Source organism: Lytechinus variegatus, chromosome 4, assembly GCF_018143015.1.
Source record: "Lytechinus variegatus isolate NC3 chromosome 4, Lvar_3.0, whole genome shotgun sequence".
In the NCBI taxonomy this organism is placed as follows: Eukaryota; Metazoa; Echinodermata; class Echinoidea; order Temnopleuroida; family Toxopneustidae; genus Lytechinus; species Lytechinus variegatus.
Genome location: NC_054743.1, coordinates 65,823,165 through 65,845,195, shown reverse-complemented (window position 1 = coordinate 65,845,195; position 22,031 = coordinate 65,823,165). Strand labels below are relative to the sequence as shown.

Sequence of the window (22,031 nt, the reverse complement as noted above, 5' to 3'; positions counted from 1 at the left end):
CCTGTAGTTACATGATTGATCTAACATGACTCAATCCTGCAGAAGTTGATTTAGACCTGTCCGTTCTGTTGTGTTTTGACCTGAATCAGACTTTCAGATTCAGGATTTATCATTACGTGAAATATCTCCCAAGAGTTGATTTGTCCCGACCATCAGTTCTGTTTCCAGGCTCTGCAGAGCATGTACAGGAAATGGTTCTTGAGGCTGTTTCAGGTCTACTGTACATGCTCTACAGTGCATATACAGGAAATGATTCTTGAGACTGTTTCAGGTCTACTGTACATATATATTTAAGTCAGTCAATATGATATTTTACTGACAAGTGCGTATGCATTACTCGCCATTACTTCCCAAGAAGGTTTGTCATTTAATTGGGAGCGATTAGTTAGTGTCAATAAAATTTCGGCTTCCCTTTTACCTCTAGGTTCGGTTTTTTCCGAGTGTTCCATGCTACATCTACTGCGATACCCTGTTTCAGTTTCATAACAAAAGAGATCCTATCTGCACATTCGATGGCCCAATGATGATTTTTTTTGTCTGTGTGTTAGCTTTGTCATGTGTGAGTAAAAAGTATGCAAAAAAAGTAAAATTATGTATATCGAAATTAGGTTTGTTACCTAGATAAGACTAGGCCTGCAGGCATTAGATCTGTGGGTTATGGCTATTAAGTTAGCATTTTCCATACCCAGGCAGCCTCTCCAACTCTCATCCAGGTCTTATCTTCTCTATCATGTACAAGTTTGATTGATCTTGTCTTTGATCTGTTTGTATTATTTGTTTTTGAATACCAAATAAAATAATAATAATAATAATAATGATATAACTATTTGGACTGTTTCTGAACTTTTTAGGGATCTCGTATATTTTTTTCACTCCAGAGTCACACATTGACCAGTTTTCTAATCACTTTCATTCAAACATTATGTCCACACGTTGTGTTAAGTAATCATCTATAGTTGCTATTGAAAATGTGTTGCTTAGCAACTGTTGCTATACGTGGTTGGAATGTTTCTTGATATGTGATTGTAAAATCGGAGCTTCTAAGTCAAAATATAGTTTTTGAAATGTAGATAACACCCCAAAAATGGTGGTTGTCAAGGTAAATGTGTTACCTAGCAACTGTTGCTATACGAGAAGAGGTCAGGTTGGCACCCCCTGCTAAAAATGTTCAGCACGATTTTCTATACCTGTCAGCCAAATTTCATGCTTTTACCATAATCTGAACAATTCTTGCTATTTTTTGCACCGATCATCTAGACTATTAACAGAGGGATTTTATATTTCAAAACAAGTATTTTGACTGTTGAATTCTATCTTGTGTATATGCATTTTCCTGAGATGAATGGAGATGTTGAGAGGGATGGAAATGAGAGGAATGGAGGTGATGAGGGTGATAAAGGGGAACTAAGGATGGAGATGAGAGATGAAAGGATAGAGTGATGGAGATGGTAAGGAAGGGAGATGATGTAGATGAGAGGGGGATGATCATTACTATCGTCATCAACACTAACATCACCATTGCCATCATCTTTATTGTCATCATCAACCTCATCATCACCACCATTACATGTATAACCACCACCACACTTGTCAGCAACACCATCCTCATCACCACCAAAGTCATCTTGATCATCTTCATGATTATTTCGTCCAAATCAGAAAAAAGGGCAAAAGACTACTCTTCTTTTATCTTTTCTGTATATCTTTAATTTGCATGAAACCATCTTACACCTTGAAAAATCACACCAGGAAATTGCATAAAAATATAACACACTGAAAATCTAATACTCAATTGGCATTTTAAAAACATATTGCAAAATTACAAACATTTGTGAAATAATAAAGTCTAAGTTTTGATATATTGCCACATCATTCTTGTATTACAATACAATAATGGCCCAAATGAATAATTATTATTGTTAATTATTAGCTGGTATTTTTCTGGTTGCCTGAGTCAAGCTCTACTTGTTAGGCTACCTGGTTCAATTGGGGGTCAATTGAAATTGTATTTTTTCCAAGAAAATGCATTAATTGCCCTTTTAATTTGTTTCATTCATGCTCCCTAAATGTGCATGTGCCAGGCCAAGCTAGTGTTTTCCTGTTTGCCAGAGTTGAGCTCTACTCATAAGGCTACCTGGTTGCCCTAGCTAGGCTGTTGCCCTGGGGACACTTGAAAATAATACATAAAAAAAAACAAGGTGAACCACCAGTCTCGCCTGATATCACAATCAAACTAAAGTGTATGCTATATGATTTTTTTGACCTTATTATCCTCTTGGACATGCATATGGTATTTAATCCCCATCTGTGCAAAGTGTAAACACAACTGATGCAAAAAAAAAGAAAGAGCAATTAGAATTGATGACCCTCATGGACACATTTGCACATTTTGGGGCATGCAATAAACTTTCTGTGAGCTATCAAAGTTCTAATCTTAACCCTAAAAAGACTGGGGGGAGGGGGCTGATTCAGCCCCCCCCTCGACATTTTTCGCGATAAATCCGCCGTGAGAAATTTTTTTACCGCTTGGCTCGCTGACTTTTTACTTTCAAGTCTCGCGCAACTTTTGAGACCAAAATTGTGACCCCCTGGTACGCGGTTCCAAAATTACGCAACATTTCGTAAGTGCATGCAGACCCAAAATTACTCAAAAACGTGAATTTGTGTACAAATCCAATGCAAATAGTGTTCTTAGCCAAAATTCATAAATGTATCATTATTTTTCCTTTTACTGCTTAAAATCAATTATTTTTATATTTTTTATGGTCAAAATAAAGTCCCCGACAATTTCCATTGAAAAAAAAAGTCAAAAAACAAAGAAATACATAAGAAATTTAGAAAACAATAGAATACATCAGAAAATAAATGTGATTTTGAATTTTTTTTAAAATCAATTTGATCAGATGCCTATCTAGAGTATGTGAAACAAAAATTAGCATTTCAGGGGCATTATTTTATTAATTAGAGCAAACTTATGATTTTACGCATAAATTAGCATAATTAACGAGACATGAGATTTTTGCAGAATTTGATGTTATAGTTTTGTAGATAATGCCATGGGTAACGCGTGTGCCAATTTTCATCGCGGTCGCGCGATCGACAGCCGAGATCATAAGGGGGGGGGGGCTGATTCAGCCCCCCCCCCCAGTCTTATTAGGCGTCGAAATAGCCCAGTCTATTTAGGGTTAAGCATTTGAAATAGACAATTTAAATCATGTGAGAATATTTTACATGAAAAAGTAAATGAGGAATTTGCATTTGATGCGTCCTGATTAAATAGTGTTTTTTTTTATTAAACAATAATTGAAGATACATGTAGTCTGTGAAAGAAATTAAATCTGATGAAAGTTCATTTCAAATACTTGTATTCATGTGAAATTCTTAGTAATAATGTGCTCTTTTAACTGGGCTTTTAACCCTAAAACCCCGGGAGAGGGGCATAGAACTATGGTGGTGGGGTGAAACCCCCTCCCTCAACATATTCCACAACCATTCCGCTGTGCGAAATTCTACGACAGTTCTACTCACCGACTTTTTACTTTGAAGTCTTGAAAATCTTTTGAGATCAAATTTACGATGCATGGGCATGCTGTTGGAATTTACTCAACATTACATAAGTGCATGTCAGACCCAAATTGCTCCAAAACGTGATTTTGTGTACAAAGTCAATGTTGAATTTTCTCATCTTCTTCATTTGGACATGATTGTTTTTACTTTCACAGGTGAAATTACTTGATTTCAGCATAATTATGCTTCAAAAAAATGTTCTGCTATAATTTTGGCAAACAAGTTTGAAAAACAAAGATATACATAAGAAATTCATAAAACGATAAAATACATAAGAAATTCATTTTCATTTTGATTGTTATCAGTGGTATAAAAGTATGATCTATGCAGAAATTAGCATAATTAATTAATATAAAAGATCTGACGATTTCGGAAAAATTAACCAAACTGCATTGCACATGACATCCCCCACTATTATCATACCAATTTTCAAGGCGTTCATGTGATCATTGGCAGAGATCTCAAGGGAGGTTGATTCAACCCCCCCCACCCCTGTAAAAAAAGTGTTAAAAAAGAAGACACAAATAAATAATGAAATTCTTACTTGTACATTACAAAGAAATACCTGTTCTAGAGCAAGTACACTGTACAACAAAAAGTTAATGTGAATGGATAGAGAAAAATAAAACATGCATGACACTGAAAACGTCAAAATAGGATGTAAAATAAGAAATTAATTAATCAGGTGATAAAACAGGTGATATGCAAACAAGTCTATGTCACACACTCACTCTTTCTTCTGTATATCAATATATGAAATATATTATAATGCTTGATTTTTTTACAGAATTCACAATTATGAGAAAACTCTTCATCGAGTATAGGTTGCCACAATGGCTTTTTACAAGTTTCAGGGAGAAATCAAACCATACTACACTTGTACTTTATACACATTATGAGGGGGGGGGATGCATGATACTAGTATATTACAAAAAGAAAACACTGAGTGGAGAACGTCACTTTGTCACTCATTTGCATACTGACCCGGATGTGCATATATCTGTTTTGTGAAAATAAGCGAAACTTCAAAATGTCAAAACTTTCTCATTTTACATCAAATTTTGATGAAATTTTCAGTGTTATGCTCATTGGACTTTTCTCTATTATATCAAAGAAACTTTTTGTTGGGGTGGACTTGCCCTTCAGGAAAGTACAAGGCTTGTTTCCCTCCAGGAATTCTTGTATAGACATGGGTCCCATCAATCACTCATACAGTTGTTGGGTAGCCTCAATCTCATCTCTTGTTGTTGAAGTTCTCACAAAACCTCTTTCTTCTTGCTATGGCTTGTGAAACATCTTTGATCACTCACAGATAATTGCAACACTGATGCCTCATCACCATGTATTCCCTGAAATTATCCTGTAAATGAAGATATATTGCCAGAAGTTGCATCTTACTCTGTGTTTTTATTTTTCTTTTTTTAAGATGACAAAGAGAAAACAAAATGTAACTATTCTATTGTCTTTACATTGTAAGATTTGAAATAAAAGACTGGTTCTCATATGGAATCCTTTAAAAATTACTTTACTGGTCTAAAGGCTAAACCTATCCATATACCATACACATTTGTGTGACAAACATACATTGAGCATAGCTGATGCAATACTTTTTTAAAATAACCAAGATAATGATGCAACCTTTCTTTTTCTTTAATGTTAATTAGGGATTTGGAAGAATCTGTCCACAATGGATGACAAAACATATAGTTCTAATTTACATTTCTGATTATATTATCATATGCTCAGTTCATTGTAAATTAAAAACAGGCAGTTGCCAATATTTATTATCACTTTTTACATTGAGTCTTCCTTCTTACAAGAATATCACTAATATTTGCATACACTAGGCTTGTCTTGAGATGTTATTGTCATATAACTTTCTTATTAAAAAAATACTTACAGCATACAAAAGCAGAATTGTCAATACTTGCAGAGAGAAAGGTAGTCTATCACGAGGCCCTTTGTCCCTCTTCAGGCTCAGATCATCTTCAAGCATGTTGATGAGGTAGTGTGTGGTCTCTTTTAAGAAGTTTCCTCCTGTCAACGACTCCTAATTGCAGTTCTTGTTGGCATATTCCTATTGAATTAGAGTGAGAAGCAAAAGAAAATATTTAAACATTGAAAAAAAAACTATGTATTCTTAACTACCTTTACTGTGTACTGTTGAAATTAATAGGCCTACCTTTTAAATCTGCATATTTGGTCAGTTGACTTTTTTTGCCCACAACCTAATCAGATCGCCATTCTCATAAAGTTAAATTTAAATTGATCAACTGGATCTACACATATTTGACATTTAGGTATTATACTCTATGACCATGTGACACGGAATTTAGATCAATTCAGTCACTGTCAGATGTGTACATCAACCAAGATTGAAATTGATCAAAATAAGTGGTTCTTTATTATGACAACAAATTTTAAGATAAAAATTTTTTAGACGGTGACAAAGAGAAAATTTAGAAAATAGACAATAGTCCACATAGAAACAAAAAATAAAATGAACATACCTCTCTAACAATCCTCATTTAATAGTCTCTCAGGACAGCCTGTGCATGTTGTAAGATGTTTTCATCCATTCAAAAATTTACTGCGGAAATAAACAAAGTACAGGTAGATCTACATTAAATTACTTTTAAATCTAATGGACATGAAACATAATTCAACATCTCTTCAAACCTGCCAGATTTCTAACCAAAATGTAAATTCTTATTATCATTTGGGGTGATTTGTTAAAATAATCCATTCAATTAATTGTTCTACGGTGCTTCATAATGTAGCTCATCGTATTGTAGCTACATCATGTAAACAAAGCCAGTCAAGCCTATTGTATTACGCAGTGCGCAGCAAGGGATGGGAAGATTTTGCAATGGCCACCAGATCAATCTGATTATTTAGGCCCTATAGAATATCTATTCCTTTTATTATATAAGGTGTAAAAAAGGTATAAAAATTAAATTCAGTGTATTTAACAAATTGGCAGTGATGTGGATATTGAAGGGGATTCCATCATTAACATTGTTTACCAACTTTGACACAGCCCTGGCCTACATGTAGGGCCTACCCAAGGCCAGGGCCTAGACTAGCGTGTCTAACTTGGGCTACGGCTTCATGATGAAAAAAAATTATAAAAAATATCAGATTTAGAGTCCTCGAGCAGAGGGGCGCGAGGCTAGATCTTCTACATCTCTCAAGTTGGATCTGAATATGTGAATTTCGAAAAATATTTTTTGTGATCACTAGACTACTTGGTGACAGGATCTAAGGTAGACACAGTTAGGAAGTGTTTTCCCATTCACTAAAAATTGACCCAATATTTTTTATGCTGTTTAGTTACAAACATGTCTGCAATTTTGTGCATGCAGTTACTTTAATCAGACTAGCCTAGATACTAAAAATTAATATCAAGCTAAGCTAAGGTAAAAATTAAGAATATTTTTTTTTAATTTTGCACAATTGTGGTTGAAAGTCTGACTACTTGGGCGGCTTTGTCATTTTATCGCTATGCAGCAAGATATCATAATGCCTTCTCCTGAGCGAGTCGGTGCCGGTGGGACAGCTCTTCGTTATCTTTTGACAGGACACAAAACTACACGCGTGGGACTAAAAAATAACTTGCGTGCGATAATGCTTTTCCCATCCCAAGTCCACCGTTCCGCTCTTAACTCTGCATGCATTTACAGCATTAATTATAATATTTCTTCACAAACAAATACATGCAGACGTAGAAAAAACATTCATCGTCGCTATAAAATGGTAAATTACTTACGATGTTCTCACGGCTCGGCAAATACCGATATTAAACGCTTTGCTCCTCTTCATTTCGGGCAAAGCTATTTATCGTCGTCTGCCGGATGCACTTGCTGAGCTAGCTCTATCTCAGCTCAGTCTCAGCAATGTACCGAAATACTGTTCTGTGATTGGTCAATCTGCCTAAAAACCATGGTTTTCCTAAAACCCACGGTTTGAAACCACCTAAAACAGTTGACTCAAAATCATGCCGAAAACCCACGGTTGAAACCATGGTTTCATTTGAAACCACCTTTGTGAATCGCAAAATCAGCAAAACCCACGGTTAAAACCATGGTTTCTGCAGAAACCACCTTTGTGAATTCGGGCCTATGTCTCCACTCAAATTGTATATAATACGATAAGGGCCTATGGTGGCCATTTTCGATTAAAAAATGCAGCATTTATCATCTTAATTACACAACATCATGACATATCTCGTTAGAAACCATGGTCTTAGACAATATTTCACCCTTACATCACAATTCACAATTATATGCAATAGAGTAAAGCAAATCCAAATTCTGTTAAAATCATATGTCCCATGTTACAATGTACACATAATTTTCGGACCTATGGCAGCCATTTTTGATTTCACAGTACAGCATTTATTGCCTCCACGACCAATATGTGATGTATTTAGTTAGAAATCATGTTTAAGACAATATTTTTTTCTCGTACTCACTCTTGCGAAAATCATTTCCCCTATTCGCATGTTACATAATTAGTGATGGCTTGTAGAGGTTATTTTGAATGTCAAAATACAGTATTTATCATCTATATTTCAAAAGAAATGTTATAATTTACTTTTAAAAATATGTTTTAAATAACATTTTACTCATACAACAGGATTATACGGATGTCATAGTCAAGCAAATCCAAATTCTTACAAAATTATATGTCCCCATTCACATTGTAGATAATATACTGTTAGGGCCTATAGGGGCCATTTTGAATTTCATAATACAGCATTTATCTCATGCATGACAAAAGAAATGATATGTCCTCCTATAAAACATGTTGTCAGACAATTATTTACGCGTAGATCAAAATTACATGCATTTTTGTCTCGCCTGCATAGCGGAGCGAGACATAGGTATCACTATTTCCGGCGACGTTGGCGTCGTCGTCGTCAACAATTGTGTTGTACACCCAATAACTTTCTATAGCTTCGAGGTAGGACCACCAAATTCATACCAGAGGTCCTTCTCCTGAAGGCACAGGTCAAGTTCGAATATGAGTCGAATTTGAATAAGGTCAAAGGTCAATGAACTTTCCATGACTGACACTGTGCTATGTTGTACACATAATAACTTTCTATATCTTCGAGGTGGGATCACCAAATTCTTAACAGAGGTCCATCTCCTGAAGGAACATGTCAAGTTCGAATATGAGTCGAATTTGAAAAAGGTCAAAGGTCAATGAACTTTCCATGACTGGCACTGTGCTATGTTGTACACATAACTTTCTATATCGAAGTGAGATCGCCAAATTCATAACAGAGGTCCATCTCTTGAAGGTGCAGGTAAAGTTCAAATTTGAGCCGAATTTGAATATAGTAAAAGGTCAAAGGTCAATGAACTTTCCATGATTGGCACTGTGCTGTGCTGTACACAAAATCACTTTCTATATCTTCGAGGTAGGATTGCCAAATTCATACAAGAGGTCCATCTTTTGAAGGTACAGGTCAAGTTCGAATGTGAGTTGAATTTGATTAAGGTCAAAGGTCAATGAGCTTTCCAGGATTGGCATTGTGCAGTGTTGTACACACAATAACTTTCTATAGCTTCGCAGTGAGATCGCCAAATTTATTACAGAGGTCCATCTCTTGAAGGTGCAGGTCAAGTTCAAATGTGAGCCGAATTTGAATATGGTAAAAGATCAAAAGTCAATGAACTTTCCATGACTGGCACTGTGCTGTGCTGTACACAAAATAACTTCTATATCTTCAAGGTAGGATTGCCAAATTTATATAAGAGGTCCATATTTTGAAGGTACAGGTCAAGTTCAAATGTGAGTTGAATTTGATTAAGGTCAATGAACTTTCCATGACTGGCATTGTCAGTGTTGTACACACAATAACTTTCTATAGCTTCGCAGTGAGATCGCCAAATTCATAACAGAGGTCCATCTCTTGAAGGTGCAGGTCAAGTTCAAATGTGAGCAGAATTTGAATAAGGTCAAAGGTCAATGAAATTTCCATGACTGGCACTGTGATGTGCTGTACACACAATAACTTTCTATATCTTCGAGGTAGGTTTGCCAAATTCATACAAGAGGTTCATCTTTTGAAGGTGCAGGTCAAGTTCGAATGTGAGTTGAATTTGATTAGGGTCAAAGGTCAATTAACTTTCCATGACTGGCACTGTGCTGTGTTGTACACATAATAACTTTTTATATCTTCGAGGTAGGATTGTCATACTCGTAACAGAGGTCCATCTCTTGAAGGTGCAGGACATTTTGCTCTCACATCTATCATAGCCTTTAATCAAAATGTGCTTATAAAAAACTGACTCTTTCAAACTTCCTAATTATACCCTATTACTTATTTTATCTTGTAGTACTTCACTCTTGCATCATTTACTTATCATATGCACACAGATCAATTTAGAAAACCCTACTGCTAAAGTGAAGGCAAGATGGCTAAAAATCACACACAATAAGTTTTTATATTTATCTTTCATGCACAACCTTTCCTCCATTTTTTCAAACAATAAGTTTGCCATAACACCTTAATAATTAATTTAATTTTACAATTTTACTCACATTATTATTAATTACATTCTTTTTCACTACTTGCATGGAAATAATTATAGCTTCATAGTATTAACAGCATTCTTAGTGTTATCTGATTTTCTAGGGATAAAGTAGGCCTATACCATTAATGCATATGTAAACTGTCAGAACCACAATTCACCCCCTAAACTGCTGACAGCCTCAGAAGTTATAGCATAGTTTTGACATGCAGTCTCTTCATAACTGCAATATGCAGGCGAGACAACGCTTGGCGTTTGCCTTGTATGTTTCTTACTCGGATGAAAATTAGTTTCTCCATTCGCATTGATATATATATATATATATATATATATATATATATATAGGGCATATGGCGGCCATTTTAAATTTAGAATGCAGCATTTATCACATAAAAGGCATATTAAAAATTATGTTCAGTATTCCACTCGTTTATCTTAATAATATGCATTTTAGTGCTCACTCTTGTCATTATCGGCCCCGGCTATTGCCATTGTACATAATACTTTTTGGGCCAGTGGGCTATTTTAGATATCAAAATACAGTAATGTTCCCATTTAATGACATAATAAATGAGATTTGCATATATTACTTCGTTCATACATCGCGATGTTTTTGCAGTTTAGTGCTCATTTTTGTGAAAATTAGTTTTTCTTTTCATATTGTAAAAAATAGAGTATACAATCGCCTATGGCGGCCATTTTGAATATCAGGAAAATAAATATTTTGTCAAAAATATTTTTCAGAGAGTATTTCACTCCTGCCACACGATTTCATGCATTTCATAGCCAATGTGCGGACAATTTTAAGATTTTCATGGGTAATTTGCATATTTTGGCGGCCATATAGGATTTTGCCGATTTGCATTATCCAGATTCGTAATCAGCACCCTCGAATTGACAAGAAACCATCAAAAAATATTGTATATATAAAAAACAAGGTTTGGTCAAGTTTCTATGGGGCCTATCCTGGAATAAGTAGCTACTCTACAATACTTGCTTGTCACACAAAGTAAGTCTATACAGCGTGTCCCCCAAAAATGTCCCTCTGACAAAGGACTGAATTCCTTCTAAAATGTGGTAGCAATCTCAAATAAATGTTCATGAGTAGAAAGCCCATTTCACGATCTAACTAATATGAAAATTTCATTGGTCGCGCTTCAGTGATTTTGAATATACACTCTGTTACGTAACAGAGTTGCGTTTTTGCCCATTCCAAGTTTGCAGCATTGATGCGTTTCTGCATTGTCTATGCATTGTAAACCCATATTTTTACATCCTGGATCTGAGCAGGGATATTCCCCTACCCAGGCTCATCAAACTATAAACTTGGGCATGTTCAAAAGGACTAGAAACATGATAAAATATGTTTTTTTGATAAGGGGAATCAGTGCACCAACTTGAAAGAAAAGTAAATGATCGATGAGTAAAATAAGCTGAAAAATAAAGGGGAATCCACAAATTAATCACCCTTTGCGAAAAAGGAACTTTAGAAGAGAATTTTTTTTTCTTTTACATTGAAATAACTTGACCAAAGTAGCGTAATAACAAAAAAAAGAAATAAGACAAAATGCAGTATTAGACATGAATTAGCCATGAAACAGACATGACCTGTTGTCTTAATCGTTGTGCATCTCCCGTTTTCAAACATAAAATGAGCTGTCAAACATTGGTTTTGCTCTTCTGAACATGCGCAAGGTTATGATTTGATGAGCCTGTTTAGATCATGGATATTTCTCTGGTCAGATCAGGGAATTCCTTGGTCAGAATGGTCAAAGGGGGTTGATATGCTAGAAAGTGCACAACACACAGTAGTGCTGCATGCATGCAAACTTGGAATGGGCTGGAGAGCACGACTGTTACATAGACTGTGTATTCGAAACCACTGAAGCGAGACCAATGAAATTTTATAGAAGTTAGAACATTAGATGAGCTTCCTATATCCATACATTTCATTGAAAATTATTTTTTCTTTATTTTTGGAAGTAATAAAGCTGCATATAAGAGGGACATTTTTTTTGGAGGGGGGGGGGGGGAGCGCTAAACATGACGAATATGTAGCACGTGTGAAACCAAACTAGAACATGATGAGAATCATGAATGCTAATCGCAGTCACGATTACAATAGGAATCATCATTACAATGATGATTCAAGATTCACGTGTGAAGGGGCCCTTTGTAACATCTATTTGATTCAAATGAGCGTCCATAACTCTTTGTCTAGACGGGATGGTGTGTTTTATTTCAGACCATGCGTAAGTTCTCAGTCTAGTAATGATTTACTCATAATGTCGCTCATTCAAAAGACTCTAAGTCACTATTCATGTAAGGTTCAATGTTAACAAGGACATTGCTTTAGTGAAAATGGATTAAAAGTCGTAATGATCACAGCCGGATCACAGTCATAATGAAAGGACTAATAAGAGCTATTTCTGCAATACTAGGTGTCAACATGGTAACGTAGTAACAAATAGTTTGAAATTGGTTTTCACATTTTCTCCCTAAGTGTAAGTCTCGTGACCAGTTTTACCCGAACCGTGAAAGGGTTCACAGTTTGTCATATTTTTCTGACAAATTGCAACTTCTCTCTCTAAAGCCAGGGCTACAGCAAAACCGAATTTTCCCGAGTAAATTCGGACCGATTCCAGCCGAATCCGGCCTAATTTTGATGGTTCCGGGCCCGTTTCTCAACACCGTCATAAGTCTAACTTCTTGACTAAATCGGAGATAGTGAGCTACTTGTCCGCTAACCGTTTCACGAAGCCCTCTTTACCAAGATCGGGTACAACAACCTCACTAAATATTTATGACACCTCCGAACCTGTCCTAACTTCTTTCTTAATGACGTAGTGGCATCACGTGGGTAGACTATGACATGCAAAAGTGCTTAGAAATTTTAAAATTATAATCTTACGTAATCAATCATAGAGGTTGAAATGACATCACAAAATAAATGGGATAATGCATTCAATGATAATTGTAATACAAATAAACTATAAAAACTGTTGTTAAACGCCACAAAACCATTCATTTTGAAATAGTAAAATGATTTAATCGAGAAAGGTTCTACCACGTCAGGCCATCCATAACTTAACTCGTATTTGTTGTTTTCAGACCCCTATTAACAGTTGGATAAATTCTATCTCTAATTTATGCATATAATTTGTCAAAAATCGTATTTTTCGGTATCAATAATTAAAAATATTTCGTTAAACTATATTTTGATGACGTTTAGAATCATGAAAGACCGTATAATTATAATCATTTTACAAAGAAAACCATTATGGTTTACTTTCGTAAACTATTAGAATTGGATATCCCGGGGGTACCCATCTCAACGTCCACAAGTGATTTTTTAGTCATGAAATGAATTATTCATAATTTAATTTTCTCTGCAATTGAATGCTCCAGTCTTCATGGTCTAAGTATGTATGATGCATAATTCACGTGTGCTAATATTTTGAAAAGATTTATTTCCCAATTTATCACAATATTTGCAATTTTGTCATAATTTTTTATTTTGTTAATTATGATATTTTGTGACTAAGGCTACGTCTCGTCTGCTCTTTTTACCGATAGTATCGATATCAAGGTATTTTAGTTAGGAAGCCTTTCGAGAAACAGGTTTAGTAAGATTGGAACTAACTCCGTGGTTGGTGGATAAAGATATGACTAACTTGTCCATGTGTTGAGAAACGGGCCCCCGGTGGAGTCGGAATCTATTTGTCTCTGATTAGGGGGGGGGGGTAGTTGAGCTCCCCGAATGGAGACGAATGAGTCCCGAACATGTCCTGATTCAGCGCAGAATCCCAAAGAATCGACCGGAATCAAATTTGTCCATATCGAATAAATCCGAATGCCACCCGAATAGTGGCAAGAATCTGGCAAGGTAATAGCCGAATGTAGCTTGATTGTTCCAATTACAGCAGAATGACGACCCAAAGGTGATGGCCAAATGCGCGGAGCTCGGACCCTTACTCCCGAAATGATACGAATAATGAACTTGGCTAGAATACTCCTAATGCCTCCCCTAATCCACCCAAATGTCATCCGATTACATCCAGTATGTGAACCGAATGGAGTTTGTTGTAGCCCCGTTCGGGAGTATTTTGGAGGGTAGTCGGGTGGTTTTGAACAACATTTCACAATGAGCCGAATTCCACCGGGAATGTTCCCGAATCCATTCCGAATATTCTCGCATTCGCGGTGGAAAAAAGAATAGTAAGTAAAAGTAATCAATTTTTTTTGACACTCCCTAAAACATTTATTTTATTAATAATTTGTTACATACATTGTGAATATGATAGATTTGATATGCATGGTAAATGTCTGTATAATTAGCATTTCGAAAGTCGCTTACCACTACACGATGATTCATGATAAAGATATGTCCTGATACAGTGTGCGCCTGCATCAACTTCCCGATCTTAAATGCCTTGCTGGATGAAGTCGATAGATGATCTGCCACAGCTTTCGCCACTGTTTGGTCTTGACTCTCATATGCTACATCAACAATGAAGTCATCATCGTTACCCCGATATCCCATTTGCCATGTTGACATGTAACTATCTCTGGATGCTATGAGCTGAGACACGATATCCAATCCGACCTCCTTCTGCTGGGCTGAGGTAAAGTACAGAAGCTCTCGGAATTCTCTTGCTTTTCCGATGATATCCTTCATTAATTTGTCGTATTCGCTCATGTCTGAATTGTGGAGTGATGCTAGATACTTCCCTGATAGATACTCCTGAAAGAGCTTATGAGGGAACTGCACATATGTGACTGCATAATGAGAACGGTGTCTCTCTTTCATCGAAGGGGTTTGGGTTTGCTTAGTGAGCACTCCGACTTTGCAACCTGTTTCCATAGTTCCCGGCCAGCGCTGGAACTCCTGTTCAGTGAACACCAGTCTCCTCTCATGGAGTCCCCGCAAGGCAAGACAACCTATATCACAAAGATGGCATACAATCCCCTTACGTTTCGTATCCAGTTCTCTGCCGATATCACCTGCAGACGTACCGTGCTTGGAAAGATGATGATAAACCAAAAATTGGACCATCTCATCGATCAGCTGAGAGAAAGTTTGCAGTTTGGACATTGCCTTACGGCGTTCGCCGTCAAAGTCTTTCCACATAATACACAGCATTGCTGTGTATATTGGGAAGGGGGCCATGTTCTCTCTGATCACATCGTTGTTCGATATGAATCGATTCAAATCTTCAGATGAAGTTGTGTCTGGATGGAAGAACTTGGTGATGTAGGAGGAAAGATTTTCATCAGAGAAACCTTCCACGGCAATGAAGGCATAAAGCTTTCTAAGCTCTGTAATCTTCCGTATCTCATCTGATCTCCATCGTCTCGATGTGATTAGTACTTTCCCTGACTTGAAAAGCCGATTCAGGATGATAAGGGCGATTTGGTAACAGCTGTCAAGATCGCCAGCTAACTCGTCAAAACCGTCCAGAACTAGAAGGACGTCTTTCTGATGGGAAAATACATACTTGTTTAGCTGCATGGCTGTAACCTTGATGTCGTCTGGGAGGTAAGACATTATGATCTCTCCAATGGTCTTATCCTTTACTTCACGAAGGAGGATGAGAAGTACAAGTTTGAAATCTTGGTAACCTGTTCCACGAATCCAGTCCCAAACGATCTTTGCACAGAGAGTTGTCTTCCCCACACCACCTTCACCTTCAACCAACAAACGTTTAGGAAGGACTCCGTTGACTTTAGTCTTGAGCAGGTCTGCGTAGAGTATTGGTGCCTTTAGAGTTGTTCCTTTGTCTTTTTCGAACAACGTTAAGTTGGTGAAGATCCGGTCTAATTGAAATAGAAGGCTGTTGTTCAGTGGATCGGCTTGAATCTGACAGTGATGAAGTGCAGAATATTCTTTGACCTCTTTGATTACCCGTTCGAATTCCTCTTCTGTCAGTGATAGTATGTGATCTCCGACCTGACCTGTGATGATAATAGAAAATAAAATATCTCAACTATAAATGAATTTCCTTTCTTTATGTCTTTCACTCAATGGATTTGAAGTACATGTTTTGTGTCAATTTGATATTTTATATCGCTTTTGCTTGTTGTAGTATACTTTGGAAATATCTTATGTACGTTTGCAATGTTTTTTTAAATAAATATCCGAGCCACATTATGATCTAGAATGAAGAGCAACTTCAGACTCTTGTAATGATTAGTATTTTTCTATTTTTTGATGTGAACGAACCTATTACTAAGATTATCAGTACCATCATTATCATCATTACCTCTAACAATTATTATGTCAATGTTATGTAATATTATTTTCATTGTTTGTACAATAGCCTATCGTTCTTATTGTTATCAGCCTTACAATCATAATCATCATTGTTCAAACTATTATTATAATTTTTATCTCATTAACATTATGATCATTTCTCTGCACAAGAGTAGTATAGGTGGTGGTTATCACCTTTCTGTAATTTGTCGGCGAGCTGTACGAGATTGATGTCTTTTAATTTGTTGGATAGTATCTCCCTCGCTTCATCTTGTAGTACTGTCTTCAGCCATTCACAAAGCATCTTATAGGTAGCTTGCATTATGTTTCCAATGTTGTCTTCCTTGAATCGACTTAGTTGAGCCTCAGTGAATCCTAAAGCTAGTCCAACCTTCCTGAAGTCTGATGGATCCATACCGTCAGCAAGGAGATGGAGTTCAAACTCAGTTAGATTACCCGGGCTAAATAATAATTAAAGATACCAAAGATGATATGTGGATGCTTAGAGAGGATCAGAAACATATTTTCAAGTTGTTTCCGTAACGTTGAAAGTTTGTCAGATTTCGTAAAATCATAAAGTTTTTCATAAGAAATACAGTTTGGCAGTTCACAGAGAAAAACTAATGGGAAAGGAAAGATGCTACAGCTAGCCATGCTTGCCGGAGAAACCGATATACGGTTAGACTTTTTCGATATTCTTTAAGATTGAAACCGTCATAAAAATATTTCAAAACGATTCATTTTAAATTTTCTTACTTGGTGTCTGGACCAGGGTTTTGCTCCACATCACCAGACCTCAGTAGGAGCACGTTGGTCATACCAGAACAGAATAAATTCCTTTGTGTTTCATCTGTTCCACAGCTGGGTGAACGTGATCTACTGCCTGTAGAGATTGGTGTTCCATGAAACCCTGCGATCTCCTAAAGCGAAGAGAAGGACAAGTGACAGAAAGACCCTTCAAATAATGCACGGATTACTACACAAGTTGTAATATAGTTTTATAGTTTTAGTTTTAATATTTTTCAGATTTATTTTGCTCCAAGCGGTGTTAACATACCTAACATGTCAATGAACATGACAACATTAACTTTGTTTGATTTTTGTTCGGAAAGTTGCTCTGCCTCATTAAATGTAAGTTTTATCAGAAAATTCAATACAGTGTCCAGATGTCAACATGCTTTAATATTGTGCTCAGAATCCTCCTATACGCTATACATTGATAATTTCTAGGTACACTCTAAAAAATGAAGTGCTAATTTAGCTCTTAAAGAGTGTGTATAGTGACTGCACTTCGGAGTGCTGATTTGTCTAGTTCAAATTTGAACTGGACGGGTCAGCACTCCGAAGTGCAGTCACTATACACGCTCTTTAAGAGCTAAATTAGCACTTCATTTTTTAGAGTGTAAGTTAGGTAAAGATAAAATGGCTACAAATTGCTTTTGCGAAGCAAACGTTTAAATGCTGTACATTTTTCTTGTTATTATCGTAACGGTGAGTTCCTACTTATTCTTACTGAGAAAAGGATGGTTCTAGAGAGAGACAGTTTTCTTTTTGAATATCAGACATACCCTCATACACAATGTGTGCCCAGCTTTGCTTGATGTATCCAGTTCAGATCGAGGCATGCTACAGATAGGTGAAGATTGGCCATGTATCCCCGACGGTAATGAATTTGATGTCTCTTTCTCGTCATGTTTGCCGTCATGTTGAGAACTAGGTGCATGTGAGTATGACTCCGATGGACCATACGGTTGGTTTGGTTCACTTATTTGAGTTGAAGCGCAGAGGCCAATAGGAGATACGCCATTAATGGTTATATATCTCATGTCCAACTCGTCAAGGTCACAATGCTCTGGAGCCTTGGTGTCAGAAGGATCATAGACGGGGACAGGTTCCTTTCCTGTCGAACAACGGATGCGGTCATCAGCAATCAGCGATCCATGTTGAGCGGTATTACCAGGGCTTCTGATGTCACATGGAGATCCATTGACGGTATCACAACCAGGATCACCAACCTTGATACTGCTGATACTTGGAGATTCAGTTTTGGTGGTTTTCAGTTCTACATCACCAGAAGACGGAGGTTGTTGACAGGATGTTCTGACAGCTTTGCTCTTTTCATCGATCAAAGAGCCGTTGCTCGATAGATTCTGACAATTGGCATTGTCATTTTCTTTTGATTGATCAGCTTCTTTCTTCGAATCATGGTGGCACCTCCTCAGAAAGGTACCGATCCTGACACGCCAGACACTGAGAGAGACAGGCATGGTGACATCAGGAGACTACGTGGAATTAAAAAAACAGAGAACGTAGCATTGATGAATAGTGGACACCATGAATTATTGATGCAATAAAAGAATCGGCATAAAATGCAAAGTAAAATATCTTTAAAATATACACAGAGTGACCGGTATTCTGAACTTTTTTTTTAAATAGTCTTAAGGGGTTCAACTGTTGGGAGCCAGATGTAACGCAGAAATAAAGAACTACATGATCAATATATCATTGCGTTGTGACATTCAAAACATTGAAAATCATCTGGTAATGATAAATGAAATAGTTTTCTTTTACCCTTAAAACATGGGATAGATCCCAGTAAACTCAAAGTGAAGCATGATGAGAAAAGGATATTTGATGCTTATAGCTTTCCATAGCTGTACCCTAGACTTAGACCATATTATAAGTTGAATTGGAGTTCAAAATATGAGCCTACATGTATGTCTTGAGTTGTTTTTTCGAGTTTTTATTCATCGTTAATTCTCATTCCATTTTGAATAAAAAGAAAATGAAGCCGTTTCATAAAGCTATTGGTCATGGAACACACAACGTTATAAACATATGACAAATAATATAACAAACTTGTGTGTCTGAATAAAATGAAATTAAATTGAAAGCACATTTAGGGCGAGCTACAATGTATATAAGCTCAGAATAATGTTTAAAAATGTTCGTAAATTGTTCATACACTAGAATTCAATTTTCATCAAGTGGTCAAGTTTGCCACTGCATATTTCCAACGCTTGTGATAATGTAAGAGTGAGAGCAACCGCGTAGCAAGGATTTCATTTTGGAGGGGGCGGTAAATGCACGCGATGCGTTCCACATACTTACAGAGCGCGCGAAGCGCGCTCCCTAAGGGGTGGGAGCAGGGAAGGGGAGTTTCCCTGTGGTGTCATGTTTTGAGTATTATAATTGATGAAGCTGAGGATGAATTTATTCCTTCTGTAGTAACATGTGGTAAACATGAATGGGGCAAAGGAAATGACTTCCCAGTTGATTATGGCACCTTGAAATTGATAAAGAAAAAGCACAGAGCCTGGGAAAGATATATTAGAGACAAAAATGTAGAAAAGAAGAAAACTTATAACACAATCAGAAATAAAGTGAAGACAGCGACAAGACATTGTCAAAAACGAAATGAGTCAAACATTGCCAAATAAGTCAAATCTAATCTTAAGAAACTCTGGCAGTATGCAAAATACAAGACAAAAGTAAAGAGTGGAATACCACCACTCTACCATGATGGAACTGAAATTAGTAAAACATTGACAGAATCAGATGTAGGAAATCAAATGCACTATTGAAACATTTTTCTAGTGTCTTTACTAAAGATCCTGATGGACCTCTCCCATTTGTTAAACATCATGATGTTAATATCCTAGACACAATTGTTATTACTGAAGAGTGTGTATTAAAGAAATTAGAGAGTTTGAATATATCAAAATCACCAGGGCCAGATGAGTTGCATCCCCGTGTCTTGCGTGAACTGGCACCTGTTTTTGCAAAAACTTTGAGTATTATTTACTCAAACTTACTTGCATCAGGCGTAATCAAGCCAACGTCAGTGTCATATTTAAAAAAGGGTGATCGTAAACTCCCTTCAAACTACAGACCAATAAGTCTTACATGTATTGAATGTAAAATCATGGAGTCTATCCTGAGGGATGAAATATATGAGCATGTGAGGAGCAACAACCTTCTCACTTCAAAACAGTTTGGATTTGTATCAGGACGATCAACAATGTTGCAATTACTCAATGTGTAAGATGATTGGACGAATATGTTGGGGGATGGTGGTGCAGTTGATGTATTCTACCTAGATTTCATGTAAGCATTTGATAAGGTCCCACACCACAGACTTTTAGCTAAAATTGAGGGATTTGGCATATCTAAGCTCATATGTGAGTGGGTCAGGTCATTTCTTGTTGGTCGTCAGCACCATGTTTGTGTGAATGGTGTGTTCTCTAACTGGGCTGATGTAACCAGCGGAATACCGCAAGGGAGTGTCCTCGGTCCCCTGCTTTTTTTAATATACAATAATGATCTACCAGATCAGATTTCATAAAGTACTGTTCATTTATTTGCAGATGACACCAAGTTATACAAGCATGTAAAAATGACAGAGGTGCTGAGTTATTACAAGCGGACTTAGATCGTCTTGTTTCATGGTCAGACAAGTGGCTATTAAAGTTCCACCCGGAAAAATGTTGTGTACTAATTACAATAGGTAAAAAGAATGATGAATTCAATGACTATACACTGACACATGATAATGCCTCACGTAATCTATCACAAGTTGAAACTAGTAAAGATTTAGGAGTGATTTTTGACACAAAGCTTAATTTTGACCAGCACTTTCAGTCAAAGATAAATAAGGCCAGTAGGCTAATGAATCGTATTAGGAGAACATTTGTTTATCTTTACAAGGAGAACTTCTTACTACAATACAAAGCATTGATTAGACCTAATTTGGAGTATGCTCATGCAGCATGGAGTCCATACTTAAAGAGACATATTCAATAGAAAATGTACAAAGAAGGGCCCCTAAGTTGGTACCTGAAGTAAAGAACCTTCTATATGAACAAAGATTGATTCAACTGAAACTTCCTACATTAGCATATCGCCATGCGCGAGGAGATATGATTCGAAACATACACGTTATTTCACAGGTATGACCAAGGGGTAGTGCCAGATTTGGGCCAGGTGCAGGGGCCTACCAGGGGTCATGATAAAATTGTGCATTCTGAGGTCAGTAACTGAGAAACGCAAGAATTTTTTTTACATAAGAATGAGGAAACCTTGGAATAGCCTAAGTAATGAATTAGTAAATGCACCCAGTGTCCACTGCTTCGAGAATGGACTGGATAAGTATTGGAGACGTGAACCTGTGAAGTACAAGTTTGACGCTGACCCACCAGGACATGATCCGGCCAACCTAAAGAGGAGACAGAATTTGGAACTGAATATAGAGTCTTAGACTGCGTTCAAAAGCATCCATAGGTAGGTAAAAAATCTAGTTGGATGGTAAAGAGTCGGTATGTCACACCCTTTTTACTTAAATTATATGAATTATAAAACGTTTAAATTCCTACATGCATACACATTTGATATTGGTCAATTTGGACCGGGGGCTGGGAGAAAGATGTGCCCGGATGTAACTGCTTGCGACATGCAGAGCAATGCCTCCAAGAGGTTTCATTAACATAAAAGTTGCTTTAATATGAAGAAAACGCCTTTAGGCTCAAACCCATACATGTAATATACACTTCTATCGCTACGCTCATTACATGTATTCACGCGCGCTAGTCACACCAACAAAGGCGAGGCAAGACCGATCGAGTATATTGTCCTCTTTTAAAAGGTATGTAAGCGAGCGCATTGTAGTC

The 22,031-nt window shown here is 36.8% G+C and overlaps 1 protein-coding gene and 1 long non-coding RNA gene across 2 annotated transcripts; both read right to left on the bottom strand.

The window, feature by feature from the left end:
* Positions 1–4,839: 4,839 nt before the first annotated feature.
* Positions 4,840–7,415, bottom strand: LOC121412393. The gene is made up of 4 exons (XR_005969608.1): positions 7,337–7,415; positions 6,078–6,157; positions 5,468–5,644; positions 4,840–4,927 (listed from the first exon to the last, which is right to left on the bottom strand). It is a non-coding gene; the product is annotated as an uncharacterized LOC121412393 (long non-coding RNA).
* A 6,521-nt stretch (positions 7,416–13,936) lies between these two features.
* LOC121413169 lies at positions 13,937–18,632 on the bottom strand. Its single transcript, XM_041605931.1, has 5 exons — positions 17,934–18,632; positions 17,122–17,285; positions 16,561–16,826; positions 14,470–16,067; positions 13,937–13,990 (listed from the first exon to the last, which is right to left on the bottom strand). Exons 1-5 carry the CDS (start codon positions 18,630–18,632, stop codon positions 13,937–13,939), a joined length of 2,781 nt encoding a protein of 926 aa, XP_041461865.1.
* Between the last annotated feature and the right edge of the window lie 3,399 nt (positions 18,633–22,031).

Coding starts and splice junctions, on each gene's coding strand:
- LOC121413169 (XM_041605931.1), bottom strand. CDS start 18,632: ATGCCTGTCTCTCTCAGTGTCTGGCGTGTCAGGATCGGTACCTTTCTG. Junction 17,286..17,933: donor GGCACACATTGTGTATGAGG/GTATGTCTGATA, acceptor TCTTCGCTTTAG/GAGATCGCAGGGTTTCATGG. Junction 13,991..14,469: donor TCATGAATCATCGTGTAGTG/GTAAGCGACTTT, acceptor TTACCTTGCCAG/ATTCTTGCCACTATTCGGGT.